This window comes from Diabrotica virgifera, chromosome 2 (assembly GCF_917563875.1).
Source record: "Diabrotica virgifera virgifera chromosome 2, PGI_DIABVI_V3a".
NCBI lineage: Eukaryota > Metazoa > Arthropoda > Insecta > Coleoptera > Chrysomelidae > Diabrotica > Diabrotica virgifera.
In genome coordinates, this window is record NC_065444.1 from 240,037,129 (window position 1) to 240,062,372 (window position 25,244).

The following is a 25,244-nucleotide window of genomic DNA, read 5'->3' on the forward strand; positions in this document are numbered from 1 at the left end:
CGGCACAATATCACTTTTTTTCTTTGACTTGTTAGCTATGTGTGTGCCAAATTTCATGTCAATCCAAACGGTTCTTTAAAATTTAGAGATTTTGCAATATTTTACCGTTAAAGAACGGACTATGAATATTTAGATTTGGGTACTCGCTGAAAAAATATATATTCAATTACCTATAACTCACTTCTAGTTAACATTAAAAGGTTTTTATGGTAATGATTTTATTTTATTTTTTATTAAGTTCAATTTTGATAATAATAACTTTTTTTGTAAAAACTTATAGTTTTTGCGTTATTTATGAAAAATCGGTTAAAAACATACATTTTTCTCACGAAAAATTCAAATTTTTGATCTTTAATAACTCAAAAAGTTTTGATTTATTTTAATAACTTTATATAACAAATTTTGTTTAGAATTTGTCCTTCTATTGAATTATGGGGTTATTATAAAAGAAATTATTTTCAGCCTTCAGAAGGGGTGGCCTCCACCCCCAGGGTAAAAACGCAAGTTGGAACCATGTCAACTTTGTTCCTTGAGATATCCTCTAACCACTCACCAATTTTCGTGCAAATCGATGGAGGTTCAACGAAATCGGAGGTAATAGCTCATATCCGCCTTCAGTAACTGCACTATAAGTAATAAAGAAACTGATTGAGTACAGCATAGCAACTTGGTGATAACCAAATATTATTTGTATTTTATTAAAAAAAATTATGAGGCTAGTTATAGTAGTTAAACAAGCGTAGTTCAATAAATACATCAATAAATCTATTAAATAAATTTATTTATAAGTTCTTTTTTATGTAGTTGCATTTTATGACTGATTTATAGATCTCGTTCTTCTACTCTACAACCTTCTGGTAGATCATCCATAAGTTGACACATTACTGCTTTAAAATTGAAGAGAGCCTTCTGTTCTAACATTCGGTCATATTCATCGTTTATCAGAATTGTGGGATATTTACTGATATTTTCCATTACACTCTGTCTGTAATAGGAGTTTAATAATTTATCAGGTTGCGCTGATTTAGTGCATTTAGTAATGTCTTCCCAATTTAAATCAGCTTGTTTGGCGCACTAAAAAAATTATATATGTCAAAGTAAATCAAAGGATAAACGATAAACAAGAAAAATATAGAAGCTTCAAAATTTACTATAAATTTATAAATAATAAAGATTTTCAAAGCAAAAGGAAAAAAATCTATCTAATCAGTCCTAAACATCCACCCTTAGACATAAGCCTTTTTTTCCTTCTTTCATGCCTCTCTATCATGGGAATTTTGCATCCATTTTGACCAAGCGTGTTTCCTCATGTCATCTCAACATCGCATTTGTAGCCTTCCCATTTTTTTATTGTGGTTCCACGGTCTCCAACGTATAATCATCTTAGTCCATCTTTCATCCTTTTGCCTTAGAGCAGAGGTTCCCAAACTATTTTTTCTCGTAGACCACTTTAAAAAATATACTGGTTTCGGTGGACCCCCTGCTGCCACATTTTTACCATACTTCCAATGAAAAAAAAACATGGGGGGGTTAAAATAAAATATTGAAGGTCTCTTCTTTTCTCAAAATATCATTTTAAGCGATTTTACAGTGATTTGGAATCTATTTAAACAAATTTGCATTTTTTATCGCAAATTATCAATTGAAAAAATAATGTTTTAATAGAAGGGAGTCCAAAATGTGATTATTAGGCATTATAACAAGTTTTTTGTTTTAAAAACAAGTTGTTGATCAAACTTTAGCGTAGAAAACGTTAAAATACTGTTTTTGTCCATTTTTCTCCATTCCCAAAATACATGTTCTTCTATTTGGCTGAAAATTTGCCCACAGATAGCCAAAACACAGGACTTTAATGGTTAAAAGAATTTGGATAGTTTTACAATACAAGAAAATTTACATGCAATCAATCAATCAAGACATGTTATTTATATCCCCGTTTAGGCTTAAGCCTCTTCAGGGTACTGGAACTCCCTTTTTTTTTTCCGGGAGTGTGTGGAACATGCTTGTTTCCGAAAGAGTAACGTGTTGTAGAGAAGTGTGGGGTTAGACAGTGGTTTTTGCTAGTGCTGGGTTAGCTGGAGCGAGCGAGAAGAAGTAATGCTATGTTCTGTATTGCTAATCTCTGCGTTAGGTACCTGCCAAGCAGCGAAGGTAGCTGTCACTAGTGGAACATGCAATAAAGAGTCAACATTATATAGTACAGTCGGGTTAGCATTTGATCTTGCATGCCCGAGCTACCCAAGCAAGATTTTATTTTTCTAATCTTAAGGGGGTCAATAGTAGTGTAAATTTAAAATCGCGAATAAAGGAGAACGGTTTTTGCTCAATATCTCCGCCATATTTAACTTTTCGACAACAAGTGTACGGACTGAAGTTGTGAAAAATATGATTTCCTATAATTTATTTTATTATAAATTTTTTTGTGCCGTCGATATTTTCCGAGTTATGGGGGAAAGAGTGACAGTTACAGCATATTTATTGAATTATCTCGTTTATTATTAGTTTTATAACAAAAATGTACCTATACAAAAATGGAGAAAATTAAATTTTATACAATTTTGATTTCCTTCATGTTTTTGCTAAAAGCAATATTTCGGGTAGTACGTATGCTGTAAAGGCGCAAGCATAAGCCCTGATGGATTTGATAGCAGTGGTTTTTGTTCAATATCTCCGAAATTCTTAACTTTTCGACAAAAATGGTAGAAACTGAAATTAATCCAAATAAATTGTGTTTACAATCATTATTATAATTTTCTTGGTCGAAATTATGGTCGATATTTTCCGAATTAATTGTACTTATTACAGTAGACGCCTATATTTTTGACTCTGATATTATTCCACGTATTTTTTTTGTATTGTAAAATGATACAAATTCTTTTAATCACTTAAAGTGCTGTGTTTTGGCTATCTGTGGGCCAATTTTCAGTCAAATCGAAAGACATGTGTTTTGGGAATGGAGGAAAATGTAAAAAACGATATTTTAATGTTTTCTACCCTAAAATTTGATCGAAAACTTGTTTTTAATCAAAATAACTTGTTATAAATCATTAGAATAGCATTTTTGAGTCACTACTATTAAAATATTATTTTTTCCATTGATATTTTACAATAAAAAAATGCAAATTTGTTTAAATAAATACCAAATCGCTATAAAATTTTCGTGGACCCCCACTTGCAACTTGTGAACCCCCATTTTTACTACACGCCAACGTGGACCCCCGTTGAGTCCCTCGTGGACCCCTGGGGGTCCACCTGGACCACTTTGGGAACCACTGCCTTAGAGGGTATGTCTGGTGAACTTCCATTTTTTTCCGGCTTTGCTACTTGGGTTGAGATATCTCTCACTTTTGTCTTGTTACAGATTCCAATGAAAACGTCCCAATAATTTATCCTTGAATTGGTGCTGTTAAAAATGAAATAAAAACTATCCGTTTGATATAGTTCGGGCCAATAAATAGAAAACTAATCTATATATCTAATCAGCCTTAAATGCCCATTCTTGAACATAGGCCTCCTCTGTTAATCTCCATTGGTCTCCATTTTGGGCGGCCCGCATCCAGTCCTTCCCTGACGTTCTCTTAAGATCGTCATCTCATCTGTGGTATTTCTCTTTTTATTTTCTGCTCCCATAGTCGCCAGTGTTGAATTCGCTTATTCCATCTTTCATCTTTTTGCCGCAGAGTATGGCCGACGAAGTTCCATTTAAGTTTTGCAACCTGTCCTGATACATCGTTCAACTTTGTTTTTTCTCTGATCCATGAGTCTATTTGTCTGTCTTTAGATACAATACAATACAAGACAACTAATAAATATAATAATTATTGTAATGGTTTTAAATCGAAGAAAAATACTTACCTTCTTTAGATTATCATTAGAGCTTGGTTCATTTGTGTTAGCGGAACAGCTTACAAATTCGGTCCTTTGTTCTGGAGAATACATATTAAGAACGCAAGCATGTATAGCAGCCAAATAACTTTCTTTGGTTTCATACGGGTAAGTATATTGGGATTTTCCTAATTTTCGACCAAACTAACAAATAAAAAACAATAAGTTATAGCAAGCAAAATTATAAATATTAATATCTTTTTGTCTTAGAAGAGCTATCGTAAAACTAATTAATGCTGAATATTCAGATTAAAATATGTAACAATGATATGGAAAATGGGCGAAGTCATTATGGTTCCTAAACCAGGAAAACCAGTACATGAGGTTTTGACATATATACCGATATCTCTGCTCCCTGCTATAATGAAGCTGTTTCAGAAACTTCTCCTCAAGAGAACAAAACCAATTATTGCAGCAAAAATCCAACTCCGACACATCAATTCGGGCTTAAAAATAAGCACTCAATAATCGACCAAAAGTAAAGAAACTCAATTATTATCGAAAGATCGTCAGAAGAAAAGAAACTCTTCAACTGTTTATGCTGCAAAGGCTTTCGATGAAGCTTGACATGAAGATTTAAAACAGAAATTAAAAAGTTTTTTACCCAAATTGTACTCACAACTTTTAAAGCCGTACATAAATAAACGGCGTTTTAGAGTTAAGCAGGAAGACTGTTTTTCAGTCTCAAAAGAAGTTAGAGGAGGTGTTTCACAAGGAAGTGTGTTGGGTCCGGTGCTATACCTACTATATCCGTGTGATAGACCTGTATTGGAAGACAACACAGTTTCCACCTTTGCTGATGATACGGCTATCCAAGCAGTGGAGACGACTATTGGACCAAGAAGGTCCAAATACCAGTTATCCAAATTCATAAATGGACACAAACATGGGGAATCAGGCTGAATGAAGCTAAATATGTTCATGTTAATTTTACTAGCTAAAAAATACAATATACCAGTTATAATCACAAATATCCAAGTATCCAAGTAATATACAGATACTGCTAAGTATATAGCATTAGATGCCAACTGCCTTGGAAGGCTCACATCAAGGAAAAAACGGAAGAACTAAATATAAGGTAAGTATACAAAAATGTATTGGTTAGTTGGAAGAAACTCCACTCTAGAGATCAATACTACAATAATTCAAAGATCCCAGAACAAAATACTGAGAAACATTGTAGATGCTCCTTGGTACGTGACAAACATGACTTCTGCAATGACCTATGGAATGGAAACTGTAGATATAATCATCAAACAGATGGCAGGCAGTCACGATCAAAGACTTCATAGGCACTAGAATATTGTAGCAATCACTACTGGGCAAACTGGACGATTTAATAGGACAATTTTTTTTTAAATAGTTTAAGTGATAGTAAAAAGCAGAGTATAGTGCTTGTGCCCATGTTAGAATAGTGCACTATCTTTTGAGTTTAGATAAGAGACGCTATAGGGCAAGCTCTTAATTTTAAGCAACAGTAGTAATTTCTAACAGTAGTATGTTAGAAGTCTACATCAAGCTGGAAAAGTACATAATGCCGTTAATGAAATGGAAAGGCTTAATGTAGACATTTTAGGAATCAGCGATGTCCAATGGCCCGACTCAGGAAAGATGAAAATCAACAATAAAACAATATACTATTCAGGAAGTCAAGACGGTTCACACAGATATGGTGTCGGGATAATACTAAACAAACACATGGATAAAGCTGTAGTAAATTTCATTCCATACTCCAACAGAATTATCCTATTACAATTAAATCAGAATAAACCCAAATTAAACATAATACAAGTTTATGCTCCGACTGCGGACAAACCAGAGAGCGATATTGAAACTTTCTACGAAGACCTAGACAATATTTTAAAATCCATTAAAACGCAGGATGTTACAATTATAATGGGAGATTTTAACGCAAAGGTTGGAGACGAAAAAGTAGAAGAATGTACAGGAGGATATGGTCTGGGCAACAGAAACGAAAGAGGTGACAGGCTTATCGAATTTTGACAAAACAATAATTTTGTCATAACTAATACATTGTTTAAAATGCCAAAGAGAAGACTATATACCTGGAAGTCACCAGCAGATCAAGAAGGGAGAATTGTAAGAAACCAAATAGATTATGTATTGATTAGACAAAGATACAAGAACGCAATTATATCTTCAAAAACCTATCCAGGTGCCGACATAGGATCAGATCACAACCCAGTAGTGACCAAAATTAGGCTCAAAATGAAAATAATAAAACGCAGAACAGCAGATGTAAAAATCGATACAAGTAAACTAAGAAACCCACTCATAAAACAACGCCTGACAGATGAAATTAATAACCGTTTAATGAATGTTAAAGAACAAATCCAGCAAAATACTGAAACAGAGACAAAATGGTTATTAATAAAGACAGAAATAGATAAATGTCAAAAAGAAATTCTTACACCAACCAGATACAAAAAGAAACAATGGATGACGGAGGAAATCTTAGATTTAATGGAAGAAAGACGTCAGCATAAAAACAAAGATAATCAGATGTACAAAAATGTGGATAAACAAATAAAATCCAAAATTAAACAGGCTAAAGAACAGTGGTTAAAAGAACAATGCGCAGAAATAGAAGAACACCAGAAAAGACATGATAATTTTAACACACATAAAAAAATTAAGGAATTAACGCAGATCAACAGAAAAAGAAAACCGGGAATACTAAAAGATACAGATGGGAAACTTGTGTTGAGTACTAACGAAAAATTAAAGAGATGGACAGAATACATAAATGAATTGTTCAAAGACAATAGAACAGAGCAGATGGAAGTCAAAGTAGAAGATGATACGGTTTTGAAGATATTAAAAGAAGAAATTAAATCGGCATTAAAAAACAGCAAAAATGGTAAAGCAGTAGGTCCAGACCAAATCCCAGTAGAAAGCTTAAAATGTATAAACGATGAAACCTTAGACATTATCGTAGGCTTGTTTAACACAGTGTACAAAACAGGAAACATACCAAAACAATGGTTACTCTCAACCTTTTGTGCTATCCCTAAAAATACAAACGCTAAAGATTGCAGTGAATACAGAACAATATCATTAATAAGTCACATTCTCAAATTATTCTTGAAAATAATACATGGTCGTATAAACAAAAAACTAGAAGAAGGAATAGATGATAGTCAGTTTGGGTTCAGAAACGGATTAGGAACCAGAGAGGCGTTATTTGCTTTTAATGTGTTAGCTCAAAGATGCATGGACCTGAATGTGGATGTGTATGTTTGTTACGTTGATTTTGAGAAGGCTTTTGACAAAGTAAGACATGAAAAATTAGTCCAAATTCTAAAGACAAAAAACATAGACAAAAGGGACTTACGAATAATAACAAACCTTTACTTGAATCAAAGAGCACAAATTGTAATAGATAACGAACCCAGTCCAGAAATTGAAATCAGGAGAGGAGTTCGGCAGGGATGTATTATGTCTCCATTACTCTTTAATGCATATAGTGAAGCTATTTTTGAAGAAGCATTGCTATCTCAAAGTGAAGGAATAATAATTAACGGAAGATCTATTAACAACATAAGATATGCAGATGACACCGTGATTATAGCAAGCTCTGCTGAACAACTCCAACTACTACTGAACAAAACAAACAATTTCTGTAAAGAATATGGACTAAAAATGAATATAAAAAAGACCAAATACATGATAATAACTAAGAAAACAAACATACAAACAAGCATACATTTGGGAAATGTACCGATAGAAAGGGTTGATAAATACAAATACCTAGGAACCTGGATTTCAGAGAAAAATGATCAAACAACAGACATAAGGACCAGTATAGAAATAGCAAGAAATGCGTTTGTAAAAATGAAAACAGTTCTCTGCAACAAAGACCTTAGCTTAGAACTGAGAGCAAGAGCTTTGAGATGCTACGTGTTCTCGATACTACAATATGGACTTGAAAGCTGGACATTAAAGCAAGAACACATAAATAAGCTACAGTCATTTGAAATGTGGTGTTACAGAAGAATGCTTAGAATAGCATGGACACAGAGGAAAACGAACACGGAAGTACTGCGAGAAATGGGTAACGAATGCGAAATAATAAACACAATAAAAATAAGAAAGTTACAATATCTGGGACACGTAATGAGGGGACCGCGATATGAAATGCTAAGACTGATAATACAGGGAAAGATAAGAGGCGGAAGGAGTATAGGAAGAAGGAGAGTGTCATGGTTAAAGAATTTAAGGGACTGGTTTGGATGCAGTTCTATAGAACTATTTAGAGCAGCGGTGGATAGAGTAAGGATAGTGATGATGATATCCAACCTCCGATTAGGAGACGGCACTTGAAAAAGAAGAAGTAATTTAGGTTAAATTAAAATTGCCCAATTCAGATGATTATGAGAAAAATATAGACTGAAGTGTTTCCAAATGTTTTTCTGAAACAATAGGTATTATTTTACATTTTTCATTTGATTTTTTTGGTAATGAAACAAAAATATTATTCAAGTTATACTTATTTAGGCTCGTTGAGAATAAATGTATATGTGCGCTAATTCATCAAAAGTTTTGGTCCTGGGCGCAGCTGAAACGTTATACGTGCTGTGATTGGTAATTACAATGACCTGTCAATAATTGTTCAATATGTCGGTTATGGGTAAACAAATGTTGTGTATATTAGTTTTTATTGTTGTGGGGGCAGAGAAAAAAGCAAGATTATAATTGTAGTGACTTTTTAAATAGTTTTTAAAAGCAACAGGTAAGTACGTAATTGTACATGTTTCAGTATCGTAATAAAAAATTACATAGGTACCTACCTATTTGGAAAATGTAAAATAAACCTACCTAGTATGCAATGTTTTGATTTACATAATTTGATTACCAAAAAAATTTCTCCCAATATTCATCTAATATTGTTTTCTTACTCTATGTTTTGTTGTATTTTAATATTTCAATTCCATAAAAATCAAACTAAGTAATTTGGTTAAATTCATAACTTTCAAAAGTTTAAAACCTTAAGTTGGTCTAGATGCTTGAATTTCAAAACTAACCGCGCCAATGTACGCGGGTTGGTAATGAAAAAGTGGATGAGTTGGCCAAAGAAGCAATAAAAAATGGTGAGATTCTAACTCAGATCTTATCGACAGATGCAATAAATGACGTCAAAGCTAGAATAAATAAAATATGGAAAACACAATGGAAAAATATTTCAAGCATATCAAACAATTTATATTTTTCTTTACATCAAGAACTTCTTCCGCCACCTGAATACATATTTAAGTATAACCTGCCAAAGCAAGATATTTCTACTATCGTCAGATTAAAAACTCGACACGGAAAATATGAGGCACATCTGCACAAATTAGGAATAGTTAATTCATCAGTCTGTTTTTGTGATATTTTCTTTGAATGCAAAATTAACGAGAGATATATAAATCAATTATATTAAAATTTACGACAAACACAAGTTCATTTTCCAATTAGTATAGAATATCTAATAAGTTGTCATAAAATGGAAATATTTTAATTATTCATTAACTACTTGAGAGAAACAAATATAGTCATTTAAGTGAAATAGGTATAAATATAACAAAACTAATAAATTGAGGTAAAAATAAAATAAAAATCTGTGGCGGAACCGCATCGGACCCGCATCGGACCCGCATCCAAGCCATTTTTTCTCTCACACTGTGACGTTCCGCCCCTTATAGAATCGATTATTGATGGGAAGATATTATTTAACTATCCAAAATATTATTTAATTATTTTCAGAATTATTTTCTTTCAATGTTTATTCAAATAGAACTTAAACCCATCTCAGAATTTTTAAATGCTTGATGACGTCACATTTAAAACGTGGCAACATTGGTTTCCCCACTTTGACAGCCAATGCTTAGTAGAGGGGTACGAAGGATTCAGCTGTGAACGTGAGCCTTGGATTGCCATTGTTTCTCGAGTGTTCGGTCTGAATCGTAGTGTGCGGGGTCATTAGACTCAATTATTCACCTCTAATTCTCAGTTCCAAATTGATTAAATATTACAATAAAAGTATAGTGAAGTTATCCAGCAGCAGTGGATTTGAAGAATTTTAGAGCATACTATATCCAATGAGTTCTACCCCGGTAAATACACATTTTATTAAGTATTTTATTCAGCCATTTTGGAAGTCCTTGACATTTGCTAACTAAGTTTCACATAGTCTATTTTCATGGTTTTTATGTTTTATTTTCATGGATCAAACTCATCTAGAGATAATTCAATATTCGTTGTTAATTTGTGCTTCCAGTTGGAAAATAGAGCTAATTTAAACTCCATTTTTTATATTCCTTTCAAGTCTACAGAACTCCTATCTTTTGAACGATGATCAAATAAGTATCCATCGCTTAGTCTTACTATATTTCATCCTTGTATAATATATCTATATACCGGTGTATATATTATAATAAAATATTCTTTCACAGTAATTATATTTTGTATTTCAATTGGAAATTACTTGTGTTATTTGACCAAGGTCATCTGATAGCAACCTGATAAAAGGTCAAGCTGTCTAGTCATTCAAGTTTTTGGACTTAATGACCTATTTCTTCTTATTCCCATAGGAATAAAAACACCTCCTCGTATCTCTTGCTTCTTTTTTTTGACATTGGTAGATTGGTAGTAACACCACACTGTGTTTTTTTTTAGCACCTACCATGAAATCTTAAAGCCACCCTACAACAACACCAAGGCCAGACCACACAGAGAGAAACAATCAATAGGCGACCAGCCTGGATTATTTCCACATTTTCTTTTTTTGAGTACCTCCAGCTGCTTTCCAACAGTTTTGAGTACCTTCAGCTGCTTTCTACCAGTCTTCCTCTCCTGTACCTCCAGCAGGACAGCTGCTAGCGAGAGTTAGCACCCTTGGGTGCTCATTACATCAACTTCAAGATTAGGAAAGAGTGGTTTGTTTGGGAACATTTACTGTGCTCTTATTAAAGACAGACTGGTTTTGTGATATTTAGTACATTTTTTTTTATAGTTCAATTGCACACACATTTTTCCTGCTTTATATTTTTTATAGGTTTTTTTTTCTTTACAACATAATATTTAATTGATAGCGTTCCCCAACACTCTGCAATCTATAAAGGTATAAATTTCTGAGCTCAGATATTTTCCCTGATAATAGTAGTCGGTACTCTTATCTTGATTATTTTTAGGCTGTGTTCCACTTTTGTATAATTATTTAAACTCATTCCATTATTTTAGTATATGTTTAATTAAATTTTTAAAAATTAACTTCACATATTAGTCAAAATTGTAATTATTAACTTTATTTAACTCGAACTTATTAACTTTACTTAACTTTAACTTATTAACTTTATTTAACTTTAACTTTAATTTATTAAATTCATATGAACTTCTGGATTCTAATCCCTCAGATTAGTTTTTGGTTTCACTTGTTATTATTACTATTATAAACCACGAGTTAGGAAAAGGATCTGTGTATCCACTCGTAGGTTTATTTATTCAATAAGGCTTGTGCCTGTCCCACTCACAGTGAGGTATTTATATGTTATATATAGTATCAGGTAGTATTTAATTAAGGTGTACGTATTATAAACGTACAATTATCATTTGGTGAGGGTTCTACTAACCTAGTTGTAAGTTGTACTTCCTGTATTAGAGGTACCCGTAGTCAGTTTTTCTAACCTTATAAAGAGTATTCTTAGATCATAGTTGTATGATGATTTTGTAATTGACTTTCACTAGTATCACTTTTTCCTGTCATGTTAGAGTTACACACTAGTTACTTGTCCTAACTCAGAGATTGTTAAAAAGATCTAGTAGTTACATTCAATAAATATACATTTATTGTGATTTTTTTTTTCTTATTACTCCTTTATTTTTAGTAGTATATTTTATAATTTAATAATCTTTAATAACTTTTCACATACTTGTACTACAAATTTAACATACTCTATAGCAGCGTAGAATACCTGGAAGAGCGTTAACCTAGTTATCCTTCTTCTGGCGCCCAAAAATTCATTCTATTTTCAGTATATTATTATATTTACTCTATCTATTTTCTGAACATTATCTTCATATCTTCTTTTCGAGCCATCATTGTCACTTCCTTTAATCTATTGTCTGGCCAAAAATAGCCGTGCAAATTGGCCGAATCCTTCCTTGAGTGTCAAGTGGCCCTTCTCATACATATTTAGCTAGCCATTCAAGTTATATCTATCTATTAATGATTTCTCATCTCTAGTCCTGTATCAATTCGATATTCTTTGTCTTGGCATCCTTCCATACAAATACTACTACAAAGTTGTATTTTAGTTACTCCAGCTTCTTCAACGGAGAAGCCACACATTTTTGTCCTTTGGCTACATTAAGTAGATCTTCTTCTTTTTACTACTTCTGTTGGAGTTTACCACTCCCTTTTCATTCACTCCAACAGAAAATCATCAGCTAGTTGTTACATCGGCTTTCCAACGTGGTGGCTTTATTTTTGGTCTGAGACAGTATTCATTTAGGTCAATTCTTCTCTTTTATCTGAAATCTCTTTGTTATTTCCGTTTGGTATCCTATACACATATTGTTACTTATTTATTTTATTTTTAATTTCTGATACATATCAGGTATTCTTAAACGCTGTTTTGATTTTTGTTTATATTTTGGGACCTCATTATAGTATATGTTTGTGCAGCTTACATTCTGGGTTAGATTTTGAATTTTTATTGGGAACTTATATTTAATATTGCTATTAATAATATAATTCATATAACAATTTTATTTCTTCAGTCAATAGTGGTATAGTTGGAGGTACAACTAAGTGTTGATTATTATTATTATTATTATAGATATATATTTTTTCTAGAGTGGTGGTAAGTTACATATAAATAAAAAAATTTACTTCCAGTATTTAGGTAGTAGGTTTACTTGAGTATACAATATTTATTGGATTATTTATCCATTTATTTGATCTTATATATTTATTTGATCTTATTTATTAGATTATATACTGCATTATATATATATTTTTTTTTTTGCTGGCTATTTTGATTTTGTTGGTGTGTTGCTGATATTTTCTCGGTTTATATTATATATATTTTGCGTGCAAACTTTCATATTTTTCATATTTCTGTTCTTTGGACTATTTGTCAATAACTTTGCTCTCATCATGTGTGCTTTTAAAGCTGAACATCTTCTGGTGGATGAATTGGATTATGAATTAAAGATTCGGGACATAATGCCAGAGGAGTCGACAACTGTCGATAAAAAACGCAATCTTTTGAGAGGTGCTTTGAAACAAGAAGCTGGCAATAGAAGTTTTCTCCAAATTTCAGCTGTATCCCTTCCTTTTGAGGAACAACAAAAAGGAATCACTGAAACATTGGACAGCTTGTCTAAAAAAATCGAAAAGTTTAGGGGAACTGTAAAGGATACAGAGTATGCGCGATTAACATCTCGTCTAGGCCATATTTCTGCCCGTGTACACTTGCTACACTGTCCTTCTGAAGAACAGGAACCGTTCAAGAGGTCTGTTTCTCTTAAAATATTAACACTAGAGGGTGAACTTGATTCTAGAGTTAACCCCATTGCTACCTCTACTCCTAATGCTTCAGTCAATGTACCTAGCTTTACGTACTCCAAACCTGTTCAAGTACACAAATGGGGTATTTCATTTTCAGGTGAAAAACAGCACACTGATGTGATGTCATTTTTAGAAAGGGTTGAATGTCTTCGAATATCTAGAGGTGTTTCTGAAGAGGATTTGTTTGCTGCTTCTGCTGAGTTGTTCACCGGGACCGCTTTTACATGGTTTATGAATAACAGGGGTAATTTTTCTTGTTGGTCTGATCTGATTAAAAAGTTGAAGTCGGATTTTCTTCCGTATTCATTCCAGGATGATTTATTAGATCAAATTAAGAATCATAAGCAGAAACCTGGGGAATCTGTTACTATGTTTATTAATACTATATTAGGTATGTGTAGTCGTTTAGACACTCCTTTGTCAGATTTAGCTAAAATTAAAATCATCCTTAAATGTCTACTGCCCTTTTATCATCAACAATTAGCTCTTATGGACATTCAGAACATTGATGACCTTACTATAAAATGCAAACGTTTGGAGGAAACGTTATCCTGGTCTTCTCAACCTCCATCCACATCTCGATCCTCTTCTAACTCTTCTTCTCAGCCAACTTCCTTTAGGCAACGTTCTTGGCTAAATAAGGGTCATGAACATAATGTTTCGGTTGTTAGTTCTCTTGTCTGCTGGAATTGTGATCAGCCTGGTCACCCATTTTACAATTGTGGGATTCCTCAAAATCGTATTTTCTGCCATGGTTGTGGCCGAGAGAACACCCTTAAAAGAAACTGTTCTAAGTGTTCGGGAAACGACACGTCGGAGGTCCGTCCCCTGAACGTTTCTCCGTCCAACATCCAATCAGGGAATCAAACCCCATCGTCAAACGAAACTGCTGGACCAAGCACATCCAGCAACCCAAACCCATCTTCACGAAAAGGGAAAGGGGTGTCGTTCAAGAAAGCAGCACACACCACAAAACAAAATTAAACCAGAAATTTATTTCTATAGATAATACGTTAGATTCGCTTGATTCAAATGATCACAGATGGTCATTTACAAACGCTTCTTTGATTGGTAGTGTTCAACGTAACAATAATAATTGTGATAGTAATGTGGTTCCATTATCTATATTAGATTCTAGTTTTGTTAATGATGATGATACGTCTGGGTTAGTTCCATATAACGGTTGTAGACAACCAAATACTTTAGATCTAGATATTAATTCGTTATTAGTTAGGAAACAAAATGATAATAGGCCATATCTTCCTATTCAAATTTTAGGACAATCGTGTTTAGCTTTGTTAGATAGTGGCTCTAATATTTCATTGATAGGGGCACATTCGTTAAATTTATTGAAAAATTCTAGTATTCCCATTATGCCCATTTCATCTTTGCAAGTATCTACTGCAGATGGTACAGTTCAGTCCATTACGGGCAAACTCCAAATTAAAATCACAGTGGCAGATTTATGTAGGGAAATTACATTTTATGTTATTCCTTCCGTGCAGAATTCTATAATTTTAGGTATGGACTTTTTCAATGCTTTCAATAGTACCTTAAGTTGTTCTGATTTTTCTTTTTCCATATCTGAATTTAATTTATCTACCCTTAGTGCTATTCACGATTTTGCTAGTTTATCAAGCTCTGAACAAAGGCAATTAGAGAGTATGATCTCTAAATTTACTACTCTTTCTTCAAAAGACAAACTAGGTCGTACGTCGTTAATCTCTCACACTATCGAAGTGGGAAATCCCACTCCTTTCAGATTATATCAGTACCCCATACCTCAAGCCTGGCAGGCAGATTTAGAAAAGGAAGTAGATTCGATGCTTGCTTTAAATATCATAGAACCTTCAACATCGTCCTACTGTTCTCCGCTCTGGTTAACGAAGAAGAAGGATGGATCCTTCAGGATCTGCTTTGACGGTCGAAAACTAAACAGTATCACAACTAACAGGGATGCTTATCCTATCCCCAGAATAGATGTGATTTTGAGCAAACTTCAGAATGCCAAATACATCTCTTCTATTGATTTGTCTAAGGCCTTCCTACAGATCCCACTGAGTGAAGAGAGCAAGAAGTATACTGCTTTTGCTGTCAGTGGTAAAGGATTATTCCAGTTTGTCACCATGCCTTTCGGTCTTGTTTCTGCTCCTCAGACAATGTGTCGTCTGATGGATTTAGTCATTGGTCCACCGTTAGAGCCCTATGTTTTCTATTATTTAGACGATATTTTGGTTGTCACTCCTGATTTTTCCCTTCATATGGAAATTTTAGATAAGTTATTTTTACGTCTTAAGGAAGCTAATCTAACGGTCAATCTGGATAAATGTCAGTTTTGTCGCCCTAGTCTTAAGTTCTTGGGTTATGTTGTGGATAACCAGGGGCTGAGGACTGATCCTGAGAAAATAGTTGCTATCAAAAATTTTCCTATACCAAAGACCACCACCCAAGTCCGTAGGATATTGGGAATGTGTGGCTATTATCGGCGATTTGTACCGTCCTACTCTACTTTGTTGTCACCTCTTACTGATCTTTTGAAGAACAGGAAAAAGGGACAGACCATTACTTGGACTCCTGAGGCTGACGAAGCTTTTAGGCGCGTTAAAGATGCTTTAACGAGCGCTCCGGTTATGATGTCACCTAATTTTGATGAGCATTTTTATCTAATGACAGATTGCTCTAATACAGCTTCTGGAGGCGTATTATTTCAGTTGAAAGATGGCTCCGAACACCCCATAGCGTACACTAGTAAGAAGTTGAACAAGGCCCAGAAAAACTATTCAACTACGGAGAAAGAACTCTTAGCTATCATCCATGGGTTAGAAGCTTTTCGTTATTATCTGGAAGGTCGTAATTTCACTATAATTACTGATCATAGTTCCTTAGTATGGCTTCATAGTATGAAAAACCCTTCACAGAGGCTTTCTCGATGGATATGCAAACTGGCTGCCTATTCATATAAGATTGTCCATAGAAAGGCAAACGGGGTAGTGGTCGCAGATGCTCTTTCACGTGTCCATGATATTAATGTCCTAGATCTGTCCTCTTTAAGTCCTGATATGTGGTATCAGAATATGATTGATAGGGTCACTCAAGACCCACAAAAATATCCTGATTTTAAGGTAGAGAATAATATTCTGTACAAACACATCTTAAGTCCGATAGAGTCCTTATCCAATATGTCGGAGTGGAAAATAGTTGTACCTACGCCAAATAGGGAAAATATTCTGCATATGTTTCATGATGAAGTTACGGCGGGTCATTTTGGTTTTTATAAGACTTATCACCGTATTGCCGAATTATATTATTGGCCTGGTATGCGGAAGTCTATAAAAAGGTACATTTCTAAATGCATGGTTTGTGCTACTTGTAAACCAAGTAACCTACCACAGGCTGGACTTATGGGTTCCTTCAGGAACATAAATTTTCCTTGGCAGATGATCTCAATGGATCTCATTGGACCTTATCCTCGGAGTTACAAGGGTAATACCTATTGCCTGGTAGTTGTGGATTATTTCACTAAATTTCCTTTAGTTTGTCCCCTTCGCCAGGCCACAACTCCAGCAATTTTAAAATATTTGGAGGAACAAGTCTTTTTGGTGTATGGTGTTCCTCAAATTGTGTCATGTGACAACGGTCCTCAGTTTGTATCGAAGGCCTTTAAAGATCTTCTAGCTAAATATAAGGTTCAAAAGACCTTTTATAATGCTGCCTACCATCCACAAGCAAATCATACTGAGAGAGTAAATCGCAGTATTGTCACAGCTCTAAGGTCCTATACTTACCCTGATCACAGAGCTTGGGATCAATATATTCATTCCATAGCTCAAGCCATAAGGACTTCTGTCCATGAAGTTACCCAGTGCTCTCCAGCATATTTGAATTTTGGTAGGAATGTGGCTTTATCAGGTGATTATTTTGGTGTAATTTCAGACAATTCCGAAAATCTTCCTCAAATATCTGAGAAACTTCATCGCTTAGATGATCTCCAGACGTTACCTCATATTTTCGCAGACATTAGGAAGAAGTTAAAAACTTCTTACCTAAGGAACCAGCAGCACTATAATTTGAGGAAACGAGATCTGCGATTCTTTGTTGGTGATCGAGTCTTAAAGCGCAATTTTGTCAAATCCAATAAGGGTGATGCCATTTCTGCAAAGTTTTGCCAGAAATATGTCCCATGTACTGTCTCAAGGGTAATATCTCCTTTGATTTATGAATTAAAGGACAATTCGACTAATAAGCGAATTGGTCAATTTCATGTAAAGGATTTACTGCCTGACAACACCATGGACGATGTGGATTCTTCAACTTCATCGGAAGAAGATTAGCTTAACAGGGTTGTTTAAGCTAATATCTTCCTGTGTTTGCCTTTAATTAGTTTTATTATGGTATAGTATTTTAGTTTAAATTGTTAATCACCAGATAATGCCTGACCATAGCAATTTTTATCCTTCGGCATGGCTTGATGATTTCTCACGTATTAGTTATTAGGTACCGAATTCTTGTGTAATACCGCTTGTATGAGTTTATTATTATTTTTTTTGTATTATAGATTGCATTTGAGTCATTATCGACAAATATTCTCAAATACTAATCCAGCCAGTAGTATTACCAAGTTAATAACCTCCACTTGTACTCTTAGTTTTGTACTCAACCTCTCAGAATAAAAGGGCTGTTGATTATTATATATTAAGATATTTGGATGTGTGGGCTCATACAAGTATTCTTGCTTAATATAGATGGAGCTATGTTACACTACCATATCTTAGATTATGTGTTATATCTTGGATATTTGATTACATACCTATTATTTTTTTTTATTGTTTTTATATCATGTCATTGGATTTGCCATATTGGAAAGAAGTTGTGGTTGTTAATTTGTTATTGGGTTACTTTATTGATATTTGTCACAGGTACCTTAAATACTTTATATTAATTCGGATTCTTACTTCCTCCACAGGATGATTCTGGAATGAATTTGGAATTTTGATTTATAAATGAATTCTTGAGTCCTTCATATTTCTTCTTATGAACTAGTCTGTTAATGCTCAAAGTTGGTGAATACGTGGGTTCGAAGTTCAGCAACTGATCACTGCTATCCGATTTCGTAATCCATGTCTTTCTTGTCAGAGTAGGCAGATGTTTATCCATGATAATATTTCTGGTTGGGAAATGGTGTACAACACTTCCTAACCATTCTTGTGCAATTGTTCCAAATATTCCAGGCACATTTTCACACGATAATAGGGAAGTCTAGTTTGCTTATTTTATGTCTCTTAGTTCATAGTATATTGATGCTTGACTTTCCATAGGCATAGAGTCGTAATGTTAGTGATTAACCCACTGGGACAAATTATTGATTTTCTTTTTAGTAGATTCCCTCTTCTTTCCTTAGGCATTAATTGTTGCTTAGATTCAGGAATATCTCCTGGATAATCCTATGTATGTTCACATGAATATACAGTCTTATGAAAGATTGGGAGCTCGTTCCCGTCATATTTTGTATTTACCATGGAGTCATAGAACTTATAAGTTCATCCTTTATTTTTACTATTTAGTTTCGATAGGCTCATATTACCGGATGAGGGTAGATCTAGAGCTAATTTAGTTAGTTATTTAGTATTAGTGAGAATTGGTCCATAAATCTTCCTGATCGTTCTTCTTTGGATATGCTCCTATAAATCTGGTGTCCATTGCTAGTCCGATTTTGGATTAAGTGTCCGATTCTTCACTTATTTTGTTTATTTGGTTGTATAGGTTCGTATTACCGGATGTGGGTGTACGTAGACCTAATTTATTTATATGATTTAGTATGGATGTGAATTGGTCCATAAATCTTCCTGGTCGTTCTTCATTGGATATGCTTTTGTGAATCTGTTGTCCATTGATAGTCTGACTTTGGATTGAGTGTCTGATTCCACATTTATTTTGGTTAATGTGTTTGCATTCCTTTGGTATGTTCACTATTTATATTAGTTGGTATTGGTGAAAATTATTCTATAAATATTCCTAGTTGTTCTTCTCTGGATATGCTATTACGAATCTGGTGTCCATTGCTAGTCCAATTTAGGATTGAGTGTTTGATTCTTCACTTATTATAGTTATTGATTTCATTGGTGACTTTAGTATATGTACTTGCGTTATGGTATGAATTGGCTCTCACCTTTGCCTGGTTGTTCGTCCTTGGATATACTCCTTATAAATCTGATGTCCATGGATAGTTCAACTTTGGATTTACTGCCAATTCGACACTTATTTGTCATTATAAATTATGTCTCATCTTTAGCACTTTTACTAGGACTTCGGGTCATATTTTGCAATTTCCGTTATTTGCTGCAGTGACCATCCTACTTTCCCTTGATTATTAGTGGTGATTATTTGTAATCTTGCGAATCAACGGGGAATGATACACTAAGCACTACTACTCTAGTTTAATATTTTGAAAAAAAAAAAAAAAAAAAATTTTTTTTTAAATAAAATTTTTTTTCTGGTGGTTGAAAGGGAATGTGACGTTCCGCCCCTTATAGAATCGATTATTGATGGGAAGATATTATTTAACTATCCAAAATATTATTTAATTATTTTCAGAATTATTTTCTTTCAATGTTTATTCAAATAGAACTTAAACCCATCTCAGAATTTTTAAATGCTTGATGACGTCACATTTAAAACGTGGCAACATTGGTTTCCCCACTTTGACAGCCAATGCTTAGTAGAGGGGTACGAAGGATTCAGCTGTGAACGTGAGCCTTGGATTGCCATTGTTTCTCGAGTGTTCGGTCTGAATCGTAGTGTGCGGGGTCATTAGACTCAATTATTCACCTCTAATTCTCAGTTCCAAATTGATTAAATATTACAATAAAAGTATAGTGAAGTTATCCAGCAGCAGTGGATTTGAAGAATTTTAGAGCATACTATATCCAATGAGTTCTACCCCGGTAAATACACATTTTATTAAGTATTTTATTCAGCCATTTTGGAAGTCCTTGACATTTGCTAACTAAGTTTCACATAGTCTATTTTCATGGTTTTTATGTTTTATTTTCATGGATCAAACTCATCTAGAGATAATTCAATATTCGTTGTTAATTTGTGCTTCCAGTTGGAAAATAGAGCTAATTTAAACTCCATTTTTTATATTCCTTTCAAGTCTACAGAACTCCTATCTTTTGAACGATGATCAAATAAGTATCCATCGCTTAGTCTTACTATATTTCATCCTTGTATAATATATCTATATACCGGTGTATATATTATAATAAAATATTCTTTCACAGTAATTATATTTTGTATTTCAATTGGAAATTACTTGTGTTATTTGACCAAGGTCATCTGATAGCAACCTGATAAAAGGTCAAGCTGTCTAGTCATTCAAGTTTTTGGACTTAATGACCTATTTCTTCTTATTCCCATAGGAATAAAAACACCTCCTCGTATCTCTTGCTTCTTTTTTTTGACATTGGTAGATTGGTAGTAACACCACACTGTGTTTTTTTTTAGCACCTACCATGAAATCTTAAAGCCACCCTACAACAACACCAAGGCCAGACCACACAGAGAGAAACAATCAATAGGCGACCAGCCTGGATTATTTCCACATTTTCTTTTTTTGAGTACCTCCAGCTGCTTTCCAACAGTTTTGAGTACCTTCAGCTGCTTTCTACCAGTCTTCCTCTCCTGTACCTCCAGCAGGACAGCTGCTAGCGAGAGTTAGCACCCTTGGGTGCTCATTACATCAACTTCAAGATTAGGAAAGAGTGGTTTGTTTGGGAACATTTACTGTGCTCTTATTAAAGACAGACTGGTTTTGTGATATTTAGTACATTTTTTTTTATAGTTCAATTGCACACACATTTTTCCTGCTTTATATTTTTTATAGGTTTTTTTTTCTTTACAACATAATATTTAATTGATAGCGTTCCCCAACACTCTGCAATCTATAAAGGTATAAATTTCTGAGCTCAGATATTTTCCCTGATAATAGTAGTCGGTACTCTTATCTTGATTATTTTTAGGCTGTGTTCCACTTTTGTATAATTATTTAAACTCATTCCATTATTTTAGTATATGTTTAATTAAATTTTTAAAAATTAACTTCACATATTAGTCAAAATTGTAATTATTAACTTTATTTAACTCGAACTTATTAACTTTACTTAACTTTAACTTATTAACTTTATTTAACTTTAACTTTAATTTATTAAATTCATATGAACTTCTGGATTCTAATCCCTCAGATTAGTTTTTGGTTTCACTTGTTATTATTACTATTATAAACCACGAGTTAGGAAAAGGATCTGTGTATCCACTCGTAGGTTTATTTATTCAATAAGGCTTGTGCCTGTCCCACTCACAGTGAGGTATTTATATGTTATATATAGTATCAGGTAGTATTTAATTAAGGTGTACGTATTATAAACGTACAATTATCATTTGGTGAGGGTTCTACTAACCTAGTTGTAAGTTGTACTTCCTGTATTAGAGGTACCCGTAGTCAGTTTTTCTAACCTTATAAAGAGTATTCTTAGATCATAGTTGTATGATGATTTTGTAATTGACTTTCACTAGTATCACTTTTTCCTGTCATGTTAGAGTTACACACTAGTTACTTGTCCTAACTCAGAGATTGTTAAAAAGATCTAGTAGTTACATTCAATAAATATACATTTATTGTGATTTTTTTTTTCTTATTACTCCTTTATTTTTAGTAGTATATTTTATAATTTAATAATCTTTAATAACTTTTCACATACTTGTACTACAAATTTAACATACTCTATAGCAGCGTAGAATACCTGGAAGAGCGTTAACCTAGTTATCCTTCTTCTGGCGCCCAAAAATTCATTCTATTTTCAGTATATTATTATATTTACTCTATCTATTTTCTGAACATTATCTTCATATCTTCTTTTCGAGCCATCATTGTCACTTCCTTTAATCTATTGTCTGGCCAAAAATAGCCGTGCAAATTGGCCGAATCCTTCCTTGAGTGTCAAGTGGCCCTTCTCATACATATTTAGCTAGCCATTCAAGTTATATCTATCTATTAATGATTTCTCATCTCTAGTCCTGTATCAATTCGATATTCTTTGTCTTGGCATCCTTCCATACAAATACTACTACAAAGTTGTATTTTAGTTACTCCAGCTTCTTCAACGGAGAAGCCACACATTTTTGTCCTTTGGCTACATTAAGTAGATCTTCTTCTTTTTACTACTTCTGTTGGAGTTTACCACTCCCTTTTCATTCACTCCAACAGAAAATCATCAGCTAGTTGTTACAACACACACACAAATGTACGCGGCTTCAATCCCCAATACAAACTTTTATTTTTTTATTGTTTTTATACATTTTATGATTGTAAGTATATTATTATATATTTTTTTTTTCAGAAAATACGTATTTAGGTAAAAATTTTCCAACGATTATTGTTCAGAAATCATTTTTGTGGCATTTTTCATTGTGTTTGTGTGTGTTTTATTGTTTTATTTTGTGAGATTTTTGATATTGTTTTAATAAAATTTTTTTGAAAAGAAGTAAATATTAAAATTAGTTTAATATATCTAAATAAAATCTAAATAAACTGTTTAAAGTATATTAATTTCGTTAAAATCATAATAATAGAAGTATAACTTCTTACGTGCGTACAAAGTACACACATTCTTTTTTTTTAAATCAAACAACACCTCACTTGGACTAAAGAAGTAATCTTCAAAAATCTGTAACGTTATAGCTAATTTAACCAGGAATTTTCAAAACTTACTGCCGTTTTGTTGACCTTAGGAATTAGATCGACGTTCAAATGATCACCAATTTGTTTATAAGCGGGATACAGCTGATTTGTAATAAATTTAACGCTATCTTCTCCCAATGGTTCATAGTACACGGTTATTTTAACATTGCTGTTCTAAAATTTACAAACAATATTATGAAACTTTTTAAATTAACTCAAATCACCAAAAATTTACTTTTCAAAACGATTTGGAGGCCATTGATCATGTCCAAAAAAAGATTTCTAGAGATATTACAACGTTAAAGGTGTTTTATTGTTTCGTAATACAGTCGAACCCGCTTATTAGAATCCCTGTTATAGGAATATCCCGGTTTATGGAATATAAATTCAAGTTCCCGAAACATTTCCATTTACTCCTTAATAAATTTTTCTGTTTATTGGAATAGGATCTAACTAGATAATACCGCTTATTAGCATATTTTGCAGGTCAAAGAATATTTTTTTTACAATTTACTAAAAATTTAAATTATGTTTGGTATTATCATGTATTATGGTTTGTCGTCAACGGCCTGTTGTGCTGGATTAGATATTATTAGGGTAATAAATATTTATTACTTTGTTACGAATACCAATTCGATCTTTAGCATGGCCGACAAATGCATGGGTCATAAAATAATTTTTGTTTGTCTACACAAAGGCACTGTTGCCTGTTATAAAACTGTTAGAAGCAGTTTATTTAGAATTCACTCAGAGAGTACATACTTGTATGCAAGATGTGAATTATGGCTTTGTTAAATTCGAAAAGAAGAGAAAAGAACAAGAATGTAACAATCCATTTCTTGACGCCAATAAAACTTCTATTCAACGAATGGATTAAGGATGACCACACGGATTAACAACGAAAAAGCTATAATTACCAATAATTTCTCAAGAGAAAAAAAGTAATTTTGTTATATATGCATTTTAATAAGAAAATATTTACATAACTACATTGCATACATTTCATATTAATTACCTAATGTATTCATTCACATACATGTAATGTAATTTGGTATAATGTAATTTGGTATTTAACACATACATAGATAAGTACTAGTTACACTACTGTATTATTGACGTAAAAAGACCTAAAACCATTTACATACACTGATTATGTAGGTACATATATGATATACATATTGGCATAGTATGTAATAAAACTACGTATTGGCATAGTATGTAAAACTACACATTGGCATAGTATGTAAATAATATTATTACGTAATTTCGGTAACACTTATTTCGACTAGCCACCAATGATCGGTTATTAGAATATCCCGGTTATAAGAATATTTTTGCCTTGCACAAAGGCTATTCCAATAAGCGGGTTCGACTGTATGTTAAATGGACACCAAATATGACAAAAACCGCAAAGTGCGATCATTTATTTAAAGGAGTGCGTTTTTGAGAAAGGGGTGAAAGGTGTTTTATTGTTTCGTAATATGTTAAATGGACACCCAATATGACAAAAACCGCAAAGTGCGATCATTTAAAGGGGTGCGTTTTTGAGAAAGGGGTGAATTGGTTCCTATGCATTAGGGTGCATTTCAAGGTGAATTTAATGCAATGTTCCTGCATATTAATCTATAGAAAACTGGTTTATAATTAAATTTCTTATCGACGTGTCACTTCCTAGAATCAAAAATATTTTTGAAGTTATACTTCTTTAGGCACGAGGGTGAATTTATATTTTCCTGGGCGCATGCGTACACCGACAGTATGGTATTAGTCGCTCAAACGTTATACGGGATCTGATTGGGTGTTAAAATCATCTGTCATTAATTGCTCAATATGGAGATTATGGATAAGCAAATGTTGTGTATATTAGTTTTAATTGTTGTGATGGCAGAGAAAAAAGCAAGTTTATAATTGTAGTGACTTTTTAAATAGTTCTAAAAGCGGCAAGTACGTAATAATTGTAAATGTTTCAGTATCCTAATAAAAAATTACATAGGTAGGTACCTACCTATTTGGAAAATTTAAAATGAACCTACCAAAATAGTATGTAAT

The 25,244-nt window shown here is 33.2% G+C and overlaps 1 protein-coding gene across 1 annotated transcript in view; it reads right to left on the reverse strand.

The window, feature by feature from the left end:
• Window positions 1-764: 764 nt before the first annotated feature.
• Window positions 765-25,244, reverse strand: part of LOC114331673 (GILT-like protein 1) — a 31,405-nt gene continuing 6,925 nt past the window's right edge. Inside the window, exons 2-4 of the mRNA XM_028281293.2 lie at window positions 23,226-23,369; window positions 3,856-4,029; window positions 765-1,074 (exon numbers count right to left, since the gene is read on the reverse strand). Coding sequence (XP_028137094.2) covers window positions 823-1,074; window positions 3,856-4,029; window positions 23,226-23,369 — 570 coding nt within the window. The 3' untranslated portion in view covers window positions 765-822. The remainder of the gene's footprint in view (window positions 1,075-3,855; window positions 4,030-23,225; window positions 23,370-25,244) is intronic.